The 19,751-nt window shown below is 41.6% G+C and overlaps 1 protein-coding gene across 2 annotated transcripts in view; it reads left to right on the forward strand.

Moving 5' to 3' along the window:
• KPTN (kaptin, actin binding protein) overlaps positions 1–19,751 on the forward strand; it is a 37,055-nt gene that overhangs the window by 4,408 nt on the left and 12,896 nt on the right. Inside the window, exons 4-11 of one of the 2 annotated variants that reach the window (XM_040323281.1) lie at positions 1,679–1,733; positions 2,508–2,583; positions 4,516–4,589; positions 7,880–7,989; positions 9,833–9,946; positions 10,019–10,097; positions 12,539–12,674; positions 16,970–17,140. In XM_040323281.1, the coding sequence (XP_040179215.1) occupies positions 1,679–1,733; positions 2,508–2,583; positions 4,516–4,589; positions 7,880–7,989; positions 9,833–9,946; positions 10,019–10,097; positions 12,539–12,674; positions 16,970–17,140 (815 nt within the window). The remainder of the gene's footprint in view (positions 1–1,678; positions 1,734–2,507; positions 2,584–4,515; positions 4,590–7,879; positions 7,990–9,832; positions 9,947–10,018; positions 10,098–12,538; positions 12,675–16,969; positions 17,141–19,751) is intronic. The other variant, XM_040323282.1, reaches the window with a different exon arrangement.

Here is a 19,751-nt window from a genome sequence, read left to right on the forward strand (position 1 = left end):
TCTTCAGTACCTTCCAAGTTCTCAGTGACTGCACTGCATTCTGAAGACAGGAGGTTGGCAGCTTGCTATGAACACCATTCGGAAAATGCTTTGTATTTTCTGAATGGATGAGGAGGGGTGGTGATGTCTCACTTTGTATTCATTCAAAACAGGGGTGTCCAACCTTTTGAAGAGCGAGGGCCACTTAAGTGACTTGGTAACCAGTCGCGGGCAGGTGACAGGTCCGTGTCCAGTCTGCATATTCAGAGCGGACATGGACCCAGCCCACTCTACTCTATGGGCCCTTCGATCCCATCCACCCCGATGGAAGGGGACCGACCCCCTTCTGTTTTTTAAGCGGATCGGAAGTGGATGGGTGTAAACGGACACAAGTCAGTTTACATCTGCAGCTACGTAGAGATAAATGGTCGAATTGGGTCGGACCGATCGTGTGAAAGGGGCCTAAGGCTGCATTTACACTGATGCGCTGCGGTTTTCCCACAACTCGGGTGCAGCGCAGTGCACCTGTGGCTTTCCTTCGGGTTAGCTGCGCTTTGCCACATATTTCTATTATATCCTGCTGGCTGCTGATTCATGATTACCATGGTCAATTTATGTGCCTCCGTCATCATCTCCCTGACTGTCTGCTCCTGTGTGTGTGAGCTGCTCCTCCTCAGCCATCCTGCCGCTATTAATAGTAAAGTTAAATAATCATTACTGCCAGACCCTCTCTTTTATGAAGCCATTCTACAGTGTATAACTGTTTTGATAAAAATCTGCCTCTAAATACCTTTAGTTCAGATCTTTTCTGGCCGGTCACATGACCTCTGGCCACTCTCCTCCAATCAAATGGCTACAGCGGGAGGGGCTGAGAGGACAGCACAGTGGTCAGATGACCTCCCTGGCTGATGTCAGAGGGGAGCTCAGTCAGCTCCTCCCACTGTAGCCAAATATCGGAGAAGGAGAGCGGCCAGAGGGGTCATGTGACCGGCCAGAAAAGATCTGAGATAAAAAGGTATTTAGAGGCATCTTTTTATCAAAACATTTACACAGTGTAGGATGGCAGTGATTTTTTTTTTTTTTTTTTTAACTTTACAACCACTTTAAGTGTGAAGGGGGCCCTAAGAGTACTATAGCTGCAACCATTGGCGCCACAGGGAATCACAATACAACTCAATACAGCGATTGAAAAAAAAATATGATATGCATAATACTCATAGGACCCAGTTTTGGGTTCTATCTCATTGGATACGTACGTACCTGCGATCTATAGGTTTTAAAGTATACACAGACCATTGTATTGCAGTTGAGTCACCATTCATCAGATCTGATGTGCAGTGGTTGAAACGCTATCTGCAGGATATACAGCGTTGCATAGTTTTCTTCACTCTGTGCTGTATGATAGGTGTACAGTAATTCCAAATACTTTCCATAGCAGATTTGGTCCCATCACCTCTATGGTTGGGTAGGAAGTTTGCTAAGTTTGCTATGAACAACAAAACATGTTCTCTTTAGGAACCCCTTTTTATTTTAAAAATAAGTAAGTAAATTAATTCTGAGACATGTACAATCATATTAAGAGTAAACGATTTAGGGGGGGGGGGGCACAAGGATGACAAGGAAATCATATTTGGAACACTTTTAATAAGAAGTTGAACTTATTTGCTGCTCACAGTCCACTTTTTTTTTTTTCTTTCAGAAAGTTGCTTAAATCTAGAACTGAAATTTACCCCTTTCCAGCTGTGCCACGCTGAGTAAGTATTGAAAGGACTTGTTGTGTACACCATTGTGCATTATACTATTCTTTTGTATTAAATCACAGGTGTAGTAATGGTGGGGCCGAATCGCAAGAAGGGGAGTTGTTGTCCTTTATTTGAAAAACTTGCATTTATGTGTGTTCTCCTGTGCCCCAGACACTGCACTTGCGACCTTCATTCAAATGAATGGGCTGAAATTGCACTCCAGACAGATTGCATGTGAATCGAACAGTATATATATTTAAAAACATTTTTGCAGAGACCATAGGGAATAAAATGACAATTGTTGTAATATTTTCAGTCACACTGTATTTGCCCAGCAGTGTTTCAAACGCATTTTTTTGGGGAAAAAATATACATTTAAAATGAATAATAAGAAAAACAGTAAAGTTATCCCAATTTTATTTTTTTATGTGAAAGATCTTACACCGCGAGAATTGTGATCTATCTTCTAAGCAAAAAAAATAGTGATTCTCATTTTAGCCAGAATCGTGCAGCTCTAGTGTACTTTTTATTGAATGTTTATAATATTAGTATTCTGCCACAATAGAGATATTAAAGATGCCATAACTGAAATTTTAAAAGTGTAAGCTGTGTGTATTAGGTGTACTGGCAACTTATGTATGCATGCTTGTTCCAAGTCAGCAGATAAGTCAGAGAGTAACAATGACAGCCGTGGCGCATGTACTATCATAAACAGTTTGGCAATGGCAGCTCCCATCTAGTTATATACCAATACCTTTTTAAAATCTGTTCTATAATTTTTACCAGGGTTCAGGATGGAGATCAGCAGGAGACAGTGTTTTTACTGGGAGGCAATGATCAGTACATCCATCTTTACAAAGAGGTAAGACAATTTGCTGCTGATCTGTGACATCCAGATGGGTATACATTAAAATAATGCTGTCACTTTTTGCTTTTAGCATCTTGGGCCCAGAGATAGAAGTGACAGCCTAACCACAGCTCACTGTAGAAAAAACATACATATCGTCAACGGGCTAATAAAAACAAACAGATTCCCCCTTCCACACAAGCGAGGTGGATGGAGGAATCCTCCCTGCTGTGCTCCACTGTCAGAGTATACTGATCAGCGCTGCTGATTAAATTAAAAAGTTCCATTATTCTGTTACACACAAGTGAATTGTTAGACTTCTGTCAAGCAGGAATGGCCATAGATGGTTTGAAATTTGGCTGGTAGCTGCTGAACCTTTAAAGCTGTCTGCAAATACATTTCAGATGGTTGTTGTACAATGTTATACAGATAGAAGTCAAAACAATATTGTTGATTGTCTTTGTTGAACAAAACTGATTTTTTATCACTGTCAATGTTTTTTCTTAATTATTTTTTTTTCTACTGTTTGTATCTTTGTATTAATGAGGGGGAAAAAAGACAATAAAACTCTGTTATTAGGGGGGGAGGATTGCACCAACATTCAGGTGTCTGAACTACATTGACATTACCAGTTCATCGCTATGTAGTATTGGCAGGCATATTTTTTTAATGGACGGTCCCGAGAGAGGATTAAAGCAGCACACTATTTACTATGTTATCCATTCTCCATTATTATAAATATTCATTTTACAGGATTTATAGCGTCGGCAATCTTCACAGTATTTTACAAGTTAAAGGGGGACAGTGCAGTTTACAATTCAAGACCAGAGGGGGGGGGGGGGGCTGAGTTTTTTAGGGAAAGTAAAAGTTGTTGTCCAGTAGAAATGGGATAGGCTTCTTTTTTATATAGATGAGATTTCAGAGATTGTCTAAAGGTAGACAGAGTAGAAGGTAGCCAGATGGTTTGGGCTAAGGAGTTCCAGAGGCTGCGAAAGCCTCTGGGAGGTTTAGGAGGCAAGCATGGAAGAGGGTGACAAGGAAGCTAGAGAATAGAAGGTCTTGGGAGGATGGTTTAGGTCATGGGTGCTCAACCCGTGGCCCTCCAGCTGTTGCAGAACTACAAGTCCCAAGGCATTGCAAGTCACTGACCGTTACAAGCATGACTTCCAAATGCAGAGGCATGATGGGAATTGTAGTTCTGCAACAGCTGGAGGGCCAAAGGTTGAGCACCCATGGTTAAGGTGATCGTTTGAGGTGAAGTTGGTGATGTAGCTCGGGACAAAGGCTCTGTTCACTTTGATGCAATTTTACACTCTGTCACTCAAATCGCAAGTCAGTTGCATCAAAGTAGTGCTAAAACATTTTCAAAGTTTCTGCGTAGATTGGAACAGGTGCCATTGAAATAAACAGGCTGCACCTTGTCATGCGACCTTGTGTCCAAAGCCACGTGACAATTTGCAATATTGTGAACGGAGCTTAAGTGCCCTTTTTTACATGGGCAGATTAGTAATGATCCGCTCTGTGTGTCCGCAAAAGCTCAGCGGGGATCCTCCGTAAAATCTCTGCTGAGCTGGCAGCTGACAGGGCGGTCCCCGCATACTGTGCAGGGACTGCCCTGTCTTTCCTCCGCTCTCCCCTATGGGGGATCGGATGAACACGGACCGTATGTCCGTGTTCATCCGAGACGGAAGAAAAATAGGATTTTCTTCCGTCCGCAAATGCGGATCTTTGCGGAGGCTGACAATTACGCGTGTCAGCGGATGGTCATCCGATGACACCCGTAATCACATAGGGACCCATGTATGTCCCGTTTTCATCCGCAACGGACGGATGAAAATGCGGACATACGGTCCGTACGTGTGAAAGGGCCCTAAGGCTTTGTATGTTGTTAGTAATGTGAATTTCCTTTGTTATAAATATGTTTATAATCGTTTAATCTCAAAACAGAATGAAAGCCTTCACCAGTTTGAAGAACAACCAGTTGAAAACCTTTTTCCAGAGCTGAGAGATCTCCCCAGCAAGTAAGATGTAATTCTTCTAATACATGTACCGTCTGCTATCACAAGAGATCAAGCGTCATCAGGGTGTAGTCATACTTGTGCTTACAGTCTCCTTGCTTTAACCACTTCCATACCGGGCACTTAAACCCCTTCCTGACCAGAGGACTTTTTGCGATTCGGCACTGCGTCGCTTTAACTGACAATTGCGCGGTCGTGCGACGTGGCTCCCAAACAAAATTAACGTCCTTTTTTCCCCACAAATAGAGCTTTCTTTTGGTGGTATTTGATCACCTCTGCGGTTTTTATTTTTTGCGCTATAAACAAAAATAGAGCGACAATTTTGAAAAAAAATAAAATATTTTTACTTTGTTGCTATAATAAATAGCTCAATTTTTTTTTTTACGTTTTCTTTTATCCTCAGTCTAGGCCGATACGTATTCTACATATTTTTAGTAAAAAAAAAAAAAAAATCGCAATAAGCGACTGGTTTGCGCAAAAGTTATAGCGCCTACAAAATAAGGGACAGAATTATTATTTTTTTATTTTATTTTTTTTACTAGAAATGGCGGCGATCTGCGATTTTTATTGGGACTGCGACGTTATGGCGGACACATCGGACACTTTGGACACATTTTTGGCGCCATTCACATTTATACTGCAATCAGTGCTATAAATATGCACTAATTACTGTATAAATGCTTTTTTTTTACTAGAAATGGCGGCGATCTGCGATTTTTATTGGGACTGCGACGTTATGGCGGACACATCGGACACTTTTGACACATTTTTGGCGCCATTCACATTTATACTGCAATCAGTGCTATAAATATGCACTAATTACTGTATAAATGTGACTGGCAGGGAAGGGGTTAACACTAGGGGGTGAGGAAGGGGTTAAATGTGTATCCTAATTAGTGTTCTAACTGTGGGGGAGGGGGGGTGACTGGGGGGGATGACCGATCTGTGTCTCTATGTACAAGAGACACAGATCCGTCTCCTCTCTCCCCTGACAGCACCGCTGTCTGCGAGAGCCGGGAATGAGAGATGATCTCATATGTAAACATATGAGATCATCTCTCATTGGCCGCACAGATCGCCTAGGAAACGGCCGCTCCGATTGGCCGTTCACGTTCAATGGACACGGCCAGCACAGCAGTTCCCCGCTGCGCGCTCGGGAGCGCGCGCGGGGAACGCGAAAAGGGGAGGCCGTAAAAAGACGGCCTGTTAGAGATTGGGAGCCGCGCTGAGGCCGTACAAAGTCGTACGGCCGTCAGCAAGTGGTTAAGTAAAGAAGAACTCCTCTGTGAATTGCAACAGAAGTAACAAATTGGCCAACTTTCTTCTGGCTGTGGGCTTTCATAATTTTTTTTTTTTTTTTTTTAATATAGATCTAGACCACTTATTTTATGTATGTGTATCATGTATTGCCATTCATTTAAAGAAAACATTGCCGTGCTGCAAATAGATTTGTAATTCTGTTTTGCTTGCTTTCTACCACATTGCACAGCCAAAAAAATTACTTAAAGCAGGAGTTCACCCAAAAATGAACTTTCTGCAGTTAGATCCAGCATACTGCTGACATCTGCAGTATGCTGGTCTTTTTTATCTTTTTATTTTGGTACTTATCGTTTTAGCAGTATTTCTTCTATCGCTCCGAGCGGGGAATCCTGCGGGGAATGGGCGTTCCCGAAGGCAAGCAAGTTGATTGACGGCCTTCGATAGCGCGTCACGGCTTCCGAAAACAGCCGAGGTGACACTTGGCTGTTTACGGCGCCTGCGCCTGCCGTGTAGAGCTGACTGCGCAGGCGCCGTAAATTGCCGAGTGTCACTGGTGTGGATTTTCGGAGGCTGTCAATCAACTTGCTTGTCTTCGGGAACGCCTATACCAGGAAGTAATCCACGCTCGGAGCCATAGAAGAAATACTGCTAAAACGATAAGTACCAAAAAAAAAAAAAAAAAGACCAGCATACTGCAGATGTCAGCAGTATGCTGGATCTAACTGCAGAAAGTTGATTTTTGGGTGAACTCCCGCTTTAATTTCTTGGTTATTTCATCATCTTTAGCTGCTTCTATGGTCAGTAAAGCTGGCCACAGACTGTTGGAATCTCGGCCAGTTTAGCAGGGACTGGCTGAGATTCAAACTGTGTGTGGAAAGGCTGATTGTACCCAAGTTGATCAATCCTCTTGAGTACAACCAGCAATAATTGCTTTCCCTGTGTTTTCCTGGCAGGGGCGGCTCCCCCTGCACCCCACTGGGAGAACACAATGGCTCTGTGGGAAGGATTCCCCCCATCAACACTGATTGTGCTGATGGGGGGAATCGAGCGATCTTTTTGCAGGAAAGAAAATCGCACTTTTTGTGGCTGTCTAAATCGGTAGTGTGATCATGCTAATACCTTATCGAGGCACATCGGTGATGACGGCAGCGGCAAAATTAAAGGCCAAGTTCACCTTTTGCAAAAAAATACACTTTTTATTTTATTTTTTACAGGTACATTTTTTTTATATTTATTTTTATTTATTTATTTTTTTATTTTTTTTTCACATTGCAGTTTAACCACTTCCGCACCAGTTCACGCAGCTATACGTCGTAAATTTGAAGAGGGATATGTTTGTTATGGCAGCAGCTAGCTACCATGACCCAGGTTTCCTCTTCAGTGAGCGGTCCAGTTTAGAATAAAAGTACAACCATTGATTGGCAGCTATGCTCTGCCGTAGCACTGAGTTCTGTCCACATACATGCCAACCTTGTTGTGCATTCCCATTGAATCCCCCTTGCATCGTTATGTGCAAGGCTTGTTTGGATCGTTCCCCTAGCACCATGGAGTAGTAAATTTTTCTGATGAAGCCAATGGCATCACAGGACAGGAATCAAGAATTAAACAAAAATACATTAATTAAAAAAAAAGCATATAGCGTTTTTATTTAGCTAGGGGAGAGGGATCTAGGAATCCAAAGTTAACAGAATCCTGAAGTTCAGCTTTAAAACTGTCACCTGCCTGGCTATGAAGGGTGGCCAGACTTTGTACAGGTATATCACAGGACCTATACTTATGTGTACTGTTACCCTGTACAGGGGGTCCCCGACTTACGAACAAGTTAGGGACTTAAGTACAAACCCAAAGTCGAAAATGTTCGCAAGTCGGAAACCGCATGCGCAGAACGGCAGATACGTCCCGTTCGTAAGTCGGGCGCTTGAAAGTCGGGGACCCCCTGAATTTAGTTGTTTGCTCAGAATGATTTTCAATTGTGGGGTACTGCTTTGCTTTATTCATGCCTGAAACTTACCACAGCGTTTGTCATTGTGCAGTGTTACGTGGTTGAGCGTTCATAACATCCCAGACACCCAAAGACGCATTACGGCATACGGATGTCAAAGTGGATATTTTTGCGTCTCACATGTTGATCAAGGAAAGCGAGGTAAGAGGAACTCAAACCTTCTCTGTATTTTTTTTTTTTTAAATAATTTTTTATTTTATTTTACTGTTCTTGGCAGACACTATTTTATTGAAAAGGTTTAAAGAAGAATTGCAGGCATGGATATTTTTACATAGTTACATTGGTCCAGCTTAGAGCACTGTAATACTGCATATAACGTAATCAATATAAGTGCAGCACTTAAATCAGAATACATATATGTCATAATAGATCAACAAATAATATTATATAAATATATAGTCCCAATAATAATGTAGTGACAAAAGATCTGAAGTGAAATGGTGTTCACCATATGTAGATGCCCCAGTGAATGCTTGGGCACAACACACAAATGTACTTTAAAACTGAACAATTACACCAGGTGCCACGGAGAATCCAATGAGCCTCCACCCATTATGCAGCATGAAGCCTTAATCGGATCTCCTTAGCAGGTATTACTTTTGTTCATGGCATGAAATACCAATTAAGAGTACCGACCAACTGCATATAAAAAGCTCACCACACGAAGCCCACAAAGTACTATATCGTGTAGTATTTTATTACCAGCGGTAAAAATATAAACTCAACTTGCAAAGATGGCCATTGCTCAGAGAACCCAGAAACACGTGACGTTGGCACGTAGGCCCTACCCAATGCGTTTAGTAGGCACGTCCTCAGGGGATTCGTCTCTAGGAGGCCTTGTGTGCCAGCAGCTCTATTTTTCTCGGCATTCACTATATATTTTCTTGATGTGTTATGCATAAACCATACCTGTGGGCTCCCTCTAGAAGATTGAAATCAATGTAGTAGACTCTGCTACAACAGTAATCTCCACAAGCTTCTGGATCCCGTGCCGAGCAGCTGCCCTGCTGCATTGTGAACACAGGAGGTTGGCTGCTGGGCATGAGGATTAAATGCCAGCAAGTATTGTGCCTAGTTTTCTCCACTTTTTAAAAATATGCTTCCTAATTTTAAAGTTGTAGCATTTAAAGTTCCCATTTATATATATATATATATATATATATATATATATATATATATATATATATTGCACACAAGATAAATCTGCATTTGTCACTATAAAATTACTTAAAACTCCCAGAACATTATTTTTTTCTGAAAGCAGAGGCCCTAGAAAATAAAAACGGTGGTAGTTGCATTTTTTTTTATGTTGCATAGTTGTGCAACTGTTTATCAAACTTGTATCTTCAGGAAAAAAATACGCAAAAATAAATGTTATTGCGCACAGATACAATTTAAGCACCAAGAGCATTCCTACGTTACAATAATAAGCCAACTGAACAAATCTGTAACAAGCTCATTGCTGCTATTTTTTTTATTTTTTTATCCCTCCTCAATTGTTTGCTCAGATGGACCAGTAGGTGGCAGTGTTGCAGTGTTGCACTTTCTTTGCTGGTTTAGGATACAGTAAAGTTCTGTAGCTTTATACATGGGGGGGGGGGAAACATCCCACGGGATCAATTGTACTTTCACTACTCGATGCATAAGCTGGCAATGTAATAATGGAACTGTTGCTTGAGCCCTGGTTCACACTGGGTACGATTTGGAACGATTTGAGATGCGATTTGACATGTCAAATCGCATCTCAAATCGGCGGCAATTGTCGGCAATGGCACTGTCCTAATCAGTGCGACGCCGCATCTGCGATTTCAAAAAGTAGTTCCTGTACTACTTTTTGCGATTTCGGGCCGCGATTTACATTAAATTGCGGCCGAAATCGCGGCAAAATCGCGGCCGTAAAATCGCGCATTTTACCGCGATTTTGAATTCGCAGCAGTGTGAACCTAGGCTAAATGTAATAAGACGTCTGTCCCTCTGTTGGCAGAGATTCTGCAGAGCTGGTCACTGCAACAGGATGGTCCTCTCTCCAAGTTGCTGATCTTCAGGATGCCCTGTGCACAGCGTGCAGCAGAAGCGCGGTGTCCTTGGAATGGTGAAGGTACTAACAAGATTTATCAGCCAATGGTTATTTTCTGTATTGTTATATTATAACTGTGCACTTTATTCATAGATGCTTGCAATGAACATACCTTTAAGGAGGAGTATAGCGTCCTGGTGACCAGTACTATAGAGCTGTCTGCTGTTTATAGGTCAGTTCTTTCCTTCATGTGTGTTTTTTTAATCTAATCATTTTTATTGAGGTTTTCAATAAAGAACAGACCATTCAGACATACCAAAAGGCCTGAATACAATTTGACATGGTGCAGTGTGATGTGTATGTATATAAAAAAATAATATATGATGTGTGTATAAACAGTAAGGAAGTTTTTTTGTACCAAGTGACTTATCAAATTTATATATATATATATATATATATATATATATATATATATATATATATATATATATATATATATATATATAAATATAAATGTGTGTGTGTGTGTGTGTGTGTGTGTGTATCTTTATGAACATATAAAACATGTAATGGGCATAAAAATCAATAAGGTAAAAGTACTATTCCACGCTGTGTTATGTGCAGTGTGTGTGTGTGTGTGTGTATATATATATATGTATATATATATATATATATATATATATATATATATATATATATATATATATATATATATTTTTGCCAATAAAATGTGACACTTCTCTATATTGGGTTGTGATTCCATTAAAATCCAAATAGTTTGTTGGGTTAGGGTGAACTTTTTCAATGTTGCATTATTATAAAATGTGGTTCCAGACCACTTTGTCCAATCTTTGAACAGGTGTCTGTTCTTGGTTCCCTTCCTCCCAATATTTTATATTGCACAAATGCACACATTTTAATAATATAATGCATTTCCAACACAATGCTGGACTCTGTATTCACTCTTTTAAAGGTTATAACGTCAAAAGTTTTTTTTTATCCTAATGCACTAAGATAAAAAGCCTTCTGTGTGCAGCAGCCCCCCTAATACTTCCTGAGCCCCATCTCTCAGCGATGTCCACAAGTGTCTCGGCTGTCCAAGACTCTCCCTACTGATTGGCTGGGACACAGCAGAGGCATCATCAAATCAGTCAGCCATTCAGGAGAGAGAAGGGATGGGGCCCAGGTTATGGCTCTGTGTCTGAATGGAGCTGTGACTCGGCTTGGGTGCACCCATAGCAAGCTGCTTGCTGTGGAGGCACTCGACGGGAGGGAGGGGCCAGGAGCACAGAAGAGGGACCCAAAAAAAGGAGGATTGGGGCTACCCTTTGCTAATCCACTGCACAGCGCAGGCAAGTATAACATGTTTGGAAAGTAATTTTTCTATAAAAATAACAATCACTTTAAGGTTTTTGGCCCCTGTGCGTCAAATTCTGGCATGTTTGGGCATCTGGGCGGCACAGGTGCCAAGTACAGCCTGTCTAAATTTGTGACAGGTTAAAGTAGGCGGCAGCTGGATGCTGTACCTTGCTTTACCCACGTATAGGGTTGTATGTGCTCACCAGCATATGCCTGGAATGCAGGAATTGTACATTCCGGGCATTAAACCCTGAATGCATACTGCTGTAAAGGCAAGTATTGCTCAGTACAGTATCCAGCTGCCATGTATTTCAGCCTGCTGTCAGTGGCGCCTGTTCCTCCCGCATGTCCAAAAACACAGCCCCTGTGCATATACTCTAGGCCAAACCGCTAATAATGCAGTTCTGTTATACTTCAGTAACTGTGAAATCTTTAGTATCATGTTAATTATTTTATGAATGTTATTACATATGCCATTTCATATGATTTATTATTATCTGTTTATTTATGAGGCTGTTCACTAAAAAAGTGAATTATGGGCAAAGTGCAGTCATGAATGCAGCCAGTCAGAATTGCCATTCATCAGAGAGGACTGATCGCAAGAATGAGAGATGATTGCTACAAGTGGTTGTTTCTCTTTGCACATTGCTTTGCCTTAGGGCTAGTTTACACTTCAAAACATGGCTTCGGACACGCTTTGCTAAAGCTCTCTGAGCGCCAGCCAAAGCTCCTGTCACTAAATAAAATGATTAGCTTTCAGTCCTGTTTACACCTTGCTTTTGCTTGGTGCTTCGATGAGGCTTCGGTGGGGCTTTAAGCAAGCTTTCCATAGACTTCTATGGAGGCTTTGAAGCGCCACTGAAGCTACATGGGGTATAATTTTTGAAGATCTGCAAAAGCAAGGTGTAAACAGGACTGTAGAATAACAGACACAGTGATTTCATGCATGTTGCTTTGTTGTATTGTACCTAGGATTGCACCAATACTGTCTTTGTACTGGCGAGTACGAGTACCGATACTTTAAGTCAAGTACTCGCCGATACCAAGTACCGATACCTTTTTGCTGTGTAATTTGAGCTCATACAAAATTAATAGGCTCAGATCGCACTGGAAAGAATCGCATGCAAATAGAACAGGAATGCATTGCGATTCCAGTCTAAATCGCATATGGTTTCCCCCTGCTCCTTGGTTTTGTATGGGATCAAATCGCATTGCAAAAATATCGGTTTCGGGTATCAGAGCATTTTCACGACTACTGGTGAAAATACTTGGTATTGTCCTAATTGTACTGATATTTACTTTAATACTTCTCAGGAACATTCTTCAAAATGGACTCCGAGAACAGGTCCTTCTACCGGAAAGCGACCAGTTTGACAGCGTCCTTTGTGCTGTGACGGCTGATGTGGACTTTGATGGAGAGCCAGAGATATTACTGGGAACATATGGGCAGGTGAGACCAGGATCCTATGTTGGTGGTTCTTTCTGTAATTTTTACAATTTTATGTGAATTGTGTGGCATTATTTGCTTGTTTTATATACATGCTATTCTACATGCTTAGCAATTCATCTAATTGTATTTTACTTCTCATCTTGTCTCTGTGAAGGACTGTCTGGTTTCTTGGGCTGAATAAAAATTAAATTACAAAAGCTACGAGGTTCATATAAAATATTCCTTATCTATAGATGGTGCCAAAAGAAATTACAAATCAGTATATGAATTATATTATGAGAATATGGCACATCCAGCATGTAAGATTGTAAAGGGCATATAAAAAATGACTATCGGGCAAATGTTAACAACTCTGAAAATGCATTGTGGTATCTCTCTCTAAAGCTAAGTGGCTGACAAGTTGCTAAATGCACAGTTAAAATACATTCATTAAAACCTTGGTTTCAGAGAGTTTTGCAAGACAATTAATTTTTTAATAAATTTTGACTTGATATACAAGCGATGTCTTGCTACAAGAGTAGCGTCATGTCACAACTGAGTATAAAATAGAAGAGAGGCGCCTCTAAGTGTGGCAATATAGTTACATTTAATGAAGGCTTGCGCACCGACGTTCGGCTACTTTGGGAAAATCGTGACGCGATAGATGCAACCGTCGGACGCCTGTCGGAAGACTGTCAATCAAATAGGAACGCCCAGTCCCGCAGCCCATATCTGGAAGCGGCGGAGAAGATCGCTCTCTAAACTGGTAAGTAAAGCTTCGATTTTAAAAAAACGACCCGATTCCCCTTGACAAAATGAGCCTCAATCTAATGTTAAAAATTTTCATTTCCGGGTGAACCTCCACTTTAACCAAGAAATGGGAGGGCTGATTGCCACTTTAGACAAGCTACTAGCAAGCTTCAGCATTTCTTGAACGTGTTGAATGCCTGCTGAAGCTTGCTAGCAGCTTGCCTACAGTGGCAATCTGCATTCCCATTAGGTTATGTGTTCGACTACAAACTGGAGGTACCTTAATCGCTTGCTGAAAGCTCTGAAAAGTCTTTTTGAAAGTCTGCTTTTCACACTTCTCTTATACAAGCTGAAGCCTGTGTGAAACTGGCCCTAAAGTCTTCAATAGAGCTGCTCAGAGCTTGCTGTACACATTGCTTTCATACAAGTTAAAGCCCATGTGAACAGGATCTTGGAGTGGTATAGGAGCCGCACTGCCACCTTCTTTCACACTATTCCTTCTGACAAAATCCACAATTGCCTGATTGCTGGTCCAAGTCTCCCACCACCCAAGATCTGTATGTGATGAGTATGGTCTGCCATGCCACCGCATGTGATGGGATCTCCAGAGCACTAAAGTTGCCCTGTTTGGTGTGATTTTTGTATAAATGCCCCCTTCCTCCTCCAGGCTTTTTTTTTTTTTTTTTTTAAATGTGCGAATGACTTTTATTGAAGAAACTAGAGCACAGATATTGGATCTGTTTCCTGCTGAAGATAAACTGCAGTTTCCTTACAAAAGTAGTTCTCTGGGGGAGGGTGAATGGCGCCGTTACAACTCCTGATTAATTAGATGAATGCCCCCTAGCTCATGTCGGGTGTAGGGGTGGGCGCAGTTGGCAGCGAAGGTGTAAACAATGAATGTAATTAAATAAATCTCAGCTTGTGTGAGATGGAGAGCGCAGTCTTGCCGTTGGCTGAATGTGTGAAGAGTCCCAGGTTGTTGCGGAGTGTGATCGCTGCATGATAATACTCGCTCTCTCCCACATAGTAGTTTACTTTCTGCTAGATGGAGTGCTGTGTGTCTTTGTCTGCTGAGCTGTAAGCAAACAGATTTCTTTCCCCTTTGCTACAGAGATGTATATATTATGCTTCATATAGCTACATGTACAAAGCAAGAACTGGCTTTATTGCTCATAGGAGCCAATTAATTTCACTTTTTCTGCTGTAGGAGAATAAAAGGCAAAATCTAATGGATATGGAAAACAAAGGCCTTTTTTTTTTTTTTTTTTTTTTTTTTTTTTTTACCTTTGACTGTATTTTTTCTTTTTAACCCGTACACAGACAGTATGAAACATTGTGTATATGACTTTTGTGATGTTTTTATTATTAGGCAACAAATTTAGAACCAAGTAAATAATTACAGACCATCTTTAACCACTTAAAGCGAGGGTTCACCCTAAAAAAAAATTCTAACATTACATTGAGCGGAGTTATGAGAATGACATTATGCTGACCTTTTTTATTCTATTGTGGTACATACCGTTTTATCTATATTTTCACCGCGGTCTCCGGGTATGTAATTCTGCGGGACTGGGCGTTCCTATTCACATGCTAATTGATTGACATGCGTTCCACCGGCGCATACAGCGCGTCACGAGTTGCCGAAAGAAGCCGAACTGCGAGTCGGCTCTATACAGCGCCTGCGCACCAACGTTCGGCTTCTTTCGGCAACTCTGACGCGCTGTATGCGCCGGTGGAACGCATGTCAATCAATTGGCATGTGAATAGGAACGCCCAGTCCCGTAGAATTACATACCCGGAAGCCGCGGTGAAAATCTAGATGAAACGGTATGTACGGCAATAAAATAAAAAAGGTCAGCATAATGTCATTCTCATAACTCGGCTCAATGTAATGTTAGATTTTTTTTTTTTAGGGTGAACCCCCACTTTAAGGACCAATTCACGCCGATATACGTCGGCAGAATGGCACGGCTGGGCCCATCCACATACGTGGCTCTTTAAGCCCAGCCGTGGGGTCGGGCGCGTGCACGCGACCCGGACCGAAGCTCCGTGGCCGCGGGACTCTGGGACCCGATCGCCGCTGGAGTCCCGCGATCGGTCCCCGGAGCTGTATGTAAACACAGCTTCCCCGTTCTTCACTGTGGCGCTGACATCGATTGTGTGATCCCTTTTATAGGGAGACACAATCGATGACGTCACACCTACAGCCACACCCCCCTACAGTTAGAAACACAAATGAGGTCATACATCCCATCAGCGCCCCCTTGTTGTTAACTCCCAAACTGCAACTGTCATTTTCACAATAAACAATGCAATTTAAATGCATTTTTTTGCATTTATGGTCCCAAAAATGTGTCAAAATTGTCCGAAGTTTCCGCCATAATGTCGCAGTCACGAAAAAAAATCGCTGATCGCCGCCATTGGTAGTAAAAAAAAAAATAAGTAATAAAAATGCAATAAAACTATCCCTTTTTTTTGTAAACGCTATAAATTGCGCAAACCAATCGATACAGGCTTATTGCGTTTTTTTTTTTTTTTTTTTTTACCAAAAATAGGTAGAAGAATACGTATCGGCCTAAACTGAGGAAAAAAAATAATGTTTTTTGGGGATATTTATTATAGAAAAAAGTAAAAAATATTGATTTTTTTTTCAAAAATTGTCGCTCTATTTTTGTTTATAGCGCAAAAAATAAAAACTGCAGAGGTGATCAAATACCACCAAAAGAAAGCTCCATTTGTGGGGAAAAAAGGACACCAATTTTGTTTGGGAGCCACGTGGCACGACCGCGCAATTGTCAGTTAAAGCGACGCAGTGCCGAATCGCAAAAACTTTAGCTGCCTAAAGGTCCGGCTTTTGTCTAAAGTGTCCGAGAATTTGTCAGGAGTTATCAGGCTGATAACAGAGGAACAGTTCAGGAGAGTGTTATATGGGACTTGGCTCTTTGAAGAGAGATAACAAAATACTGCAGATATATGTGCCCAGCTCAAATTTCATGAATCTGGTTTACATCCACTTTAAGTTGCAGGGATTCACCCTCACTTCCTGTTTGCCTAGTGACAGGAAGTGAGGGTAAAATTTCCCCAATGTGGCACAGATGGCCAAAAAAAAAACCTGACAGCGGTTATAATCCTCCCTTACTTTATCCAAAATGGGGGGGGGGGGGCTATAGTTCTACTATTTCATTTTCCAACAACATGACTCCAAGTGGGGCCTGTCTTCGCATTGTGCACTTGGTTTTAAAGGTCTGAACTCCATGACAAGTTTTCCTAAAGAACAATAAAATCAATATTGGGTGTTTAACTGGTGAGATATTTTCCCCTTGAAGCAGGACGCAGAGTCTGCAGCAGTAACCGTGCCCTACGCTGGAAACACCTGAAGGCAGTCACTTTGGAGGGATGACCACATACTTTTAGCCATTTGCGTCTTTGCACTAAAGCAGGAGCTGATGTGATTGGTTTGTTGCTCTCTGTGATGCCGAAAACTTTTTTTCAGGACTAAATTTAAGGAGTAGAAGAATTAAACAATCTTGGCCCACATGTATTTCTATTTCTCCTTCCCATTTTAGGAGCTTCTGTGTTACAAATACGTACAGCGACCGGATGTGGAGGGACATTTACAGCTACTTTGGCAGAGAAGTTTCCCAAGTCCCCTGCTGTGCATGGCTGTTGTAGATCTGACCTGGGATGGGCTGTATGAACTGGCCATTGTGTGTCTTAAAGGGCTACACATACTGCAGGTGAGTTCTTGCTTACCCTTCCAATGTGTGTGTGTGTATGTATGTGTGATATATATATATATATATATATATATATATATATATATATATATTTTTTTTTTTTTAACTCCCACGATTTTATTGCCGCTGTCAGTGTGAACCAGGGCTTACAGTCATGCGGGATGATCGCTATGTGTGTGCACCCGATTCCCCCTACCAGCCGCTAGCATTGCTTTAACCACTTGCCAATTAGCTACCATACCCGCTAGGATTGCTTTTACAAGAGAGGCAACCTTCGGCTCTAAAAAACAATACCATAAACAAAGGAGAGAAGGATATGGGAATCCCACCTATTTATCAAATATGTAGTACTCACCGATATTGTCGGGGGGTGCAATCAAAAATATAATGTACCAAGAGAGAAAAAAAGAAAAATGACTGCTGCACACCCTTAAGAGTTATTACTACGTTTTATTAAATATCAGAAAATAGAGCATAAAAGGCATTAAAAACACACAGGTAACCAATAATGGTATAGTACCCTAGAAGTGACCTGAGAATACACTCACAAAAACGAGACGGCAAAAATCAGTGACAAATTGAAAACTGGAGCTTGATCATCCAATAAGGAGATCTAAGTCCATAACTCACCCATTTACCCTCCACACAACACAAAGAGACCCCCCACCCCAAGCACATATAAAACCCCCACTGCTATCAATAATCCTAAAGATTTCCACACCATGCGGTGGTTCCCTGTAACTACAGGTGAAAGTACCACCGTCTAAGTGGGAAAAGTTGCAAAAAAGAAAAGCTCAAAAATGGGGACATGAGAAGGATCCACTATATAGTGGTATAGTAATACTGCTCAATTGGAGATAAATGGCAAGTGATAAATCAGATGAGAGAGATATAGTCCCAGGGACCGCAGACAATTCTACTAGGCTGGAGAAAAAAAGTGGTGTAATATATATATATATATATATATATATATATATATATATATATATATATATATATATATATATATATATATATATATATATATATAATCTCTGCTCTTCAGATAGGTCACTGCGTCTGGCGTAAACAGTTATTCAATTTCCATCAGATAGTAACTGATAAGGAGGCATTCAACGAAAATATATATTTGAGACACTGTAGTAGTGATCATTATGTATCAGAGTTCACCTATGCTGCACTTGAGAGGAATTTGCAACAATGTAGCCACCATTGATTGACGGGTTCCCATTACTTATGGGTAGTGTCCATTCTAATATATCAAGTAGATATGTCCATCAGATATTGAAATCTTGTTGAACTGCTAGTGGCAATTAGGCTTACATGAATATTGGATGTGTTGATATATACACTGTTGGTGAGCAGATAATTGATCAGCATTCCACAGAAAATAAACGGCTGAAGTTGTACTCACTGTTGGGCTGTTATGTGTAGCTCAGAGTCGTAGCTACCACATCAAATCTGTACTCACGTGCTGCCAGAGAGATTTGCAGCTGAGCCATCCATCCATGTGTAGCACACAGAGCCTGAAGCACTCCTCCTCAGTGCAGTAATGATAGGTGAATAATATAGTAATGTCCAGTATAGAACTGCGATTATACAGTGTCTTCAATGATGTTGGGCAAATACCAATCTCCAAAGTTGAGAATAAAGAATGTATTAGGTCTCCATGGGGTCAGTCTCTCCAATTTGAGCGTGCAAGTTATGTTCAGATTGCACTGTTCATGTCTCCATGTGATACTTTTCCTTAAGTTGCTTAGTATCTCAAGGTAACCATGTTACCGAGCTCCAAAAGAAAGAAAAGCACTGAGGTTCAAAATGTGCATCGGGGGGTCCCTGTACCCCAAGAGTTTACATGTTTCGTTCCTTTAGAACTAGGAACCCCGGCGTGCATCGCGGGGATCGGTGGTGCGGTGTGTCGGTTTGACACACCGATCTCGGTAAAGGGCCTCTGACGGAGGCTCTTTACCACATGATCAGCTGTGTCCAATCACGGCTGATCACAATGTAAACGGGAAGAGCCGTCTATCAGCCTTTCCTCACTCGTGTCTGACAGACGCGAGTAGAGGAGAGCCGATCGGCGGCTCTCCTGACAGGGGGGGGGGGGGGGGGGGTCTGTGCTGATTGTTTATCAGCGCTGTTTCCCCTGCGGATGCCCACACTGGACCACCAGGGAAGCCCCAACATGTGGATGGCCAGGTACGTCTCCCATGGCCACCAGGGATGCCACAACATATATATGCCAATCATTGTTCATTAATAACATGGCCATACATTGCCATCCCCCCAGGGCACTGAGATCGGCCGATCAGGACTTTGTTGCCATCCCTCCAGTAAGGTTGATTTCGTTCGGTGGCCGATCCTTCAGAGCCAGAGCCGCCTCGCTTTGGAACCTTCTCCCGTTGCCTTTGAGGAAGTCTACTGTTCTTATTACCTTCAGAAAGGCTCTGAAAACGTTCCTCTTTGGGGCAAGTTGATTATGACCACGCCTAATTAAACTGACCTGGCCCCTCCTCCCCTTGTCCTATGTCCCCCTCACTCCAAACCCCCTTGCTACCGTTTGTTTTTATTATTGATATTTTACATGGTTTCTTTTCTTTTATGTACACGT

The sequence above is a fragment of the Rana temporaria genome, chromosome 9 (assembly GCF_905171775.1).
Source record: "Rana temporaria chromosome 9, aRanTem1.1, whole genome shotgun sequence".
Taxonomy (NCBI): Eukaryota; Metazoa; Chordata; class Amphibia; order Anura; family Ranidae; genus Rana; species Rana temporaria.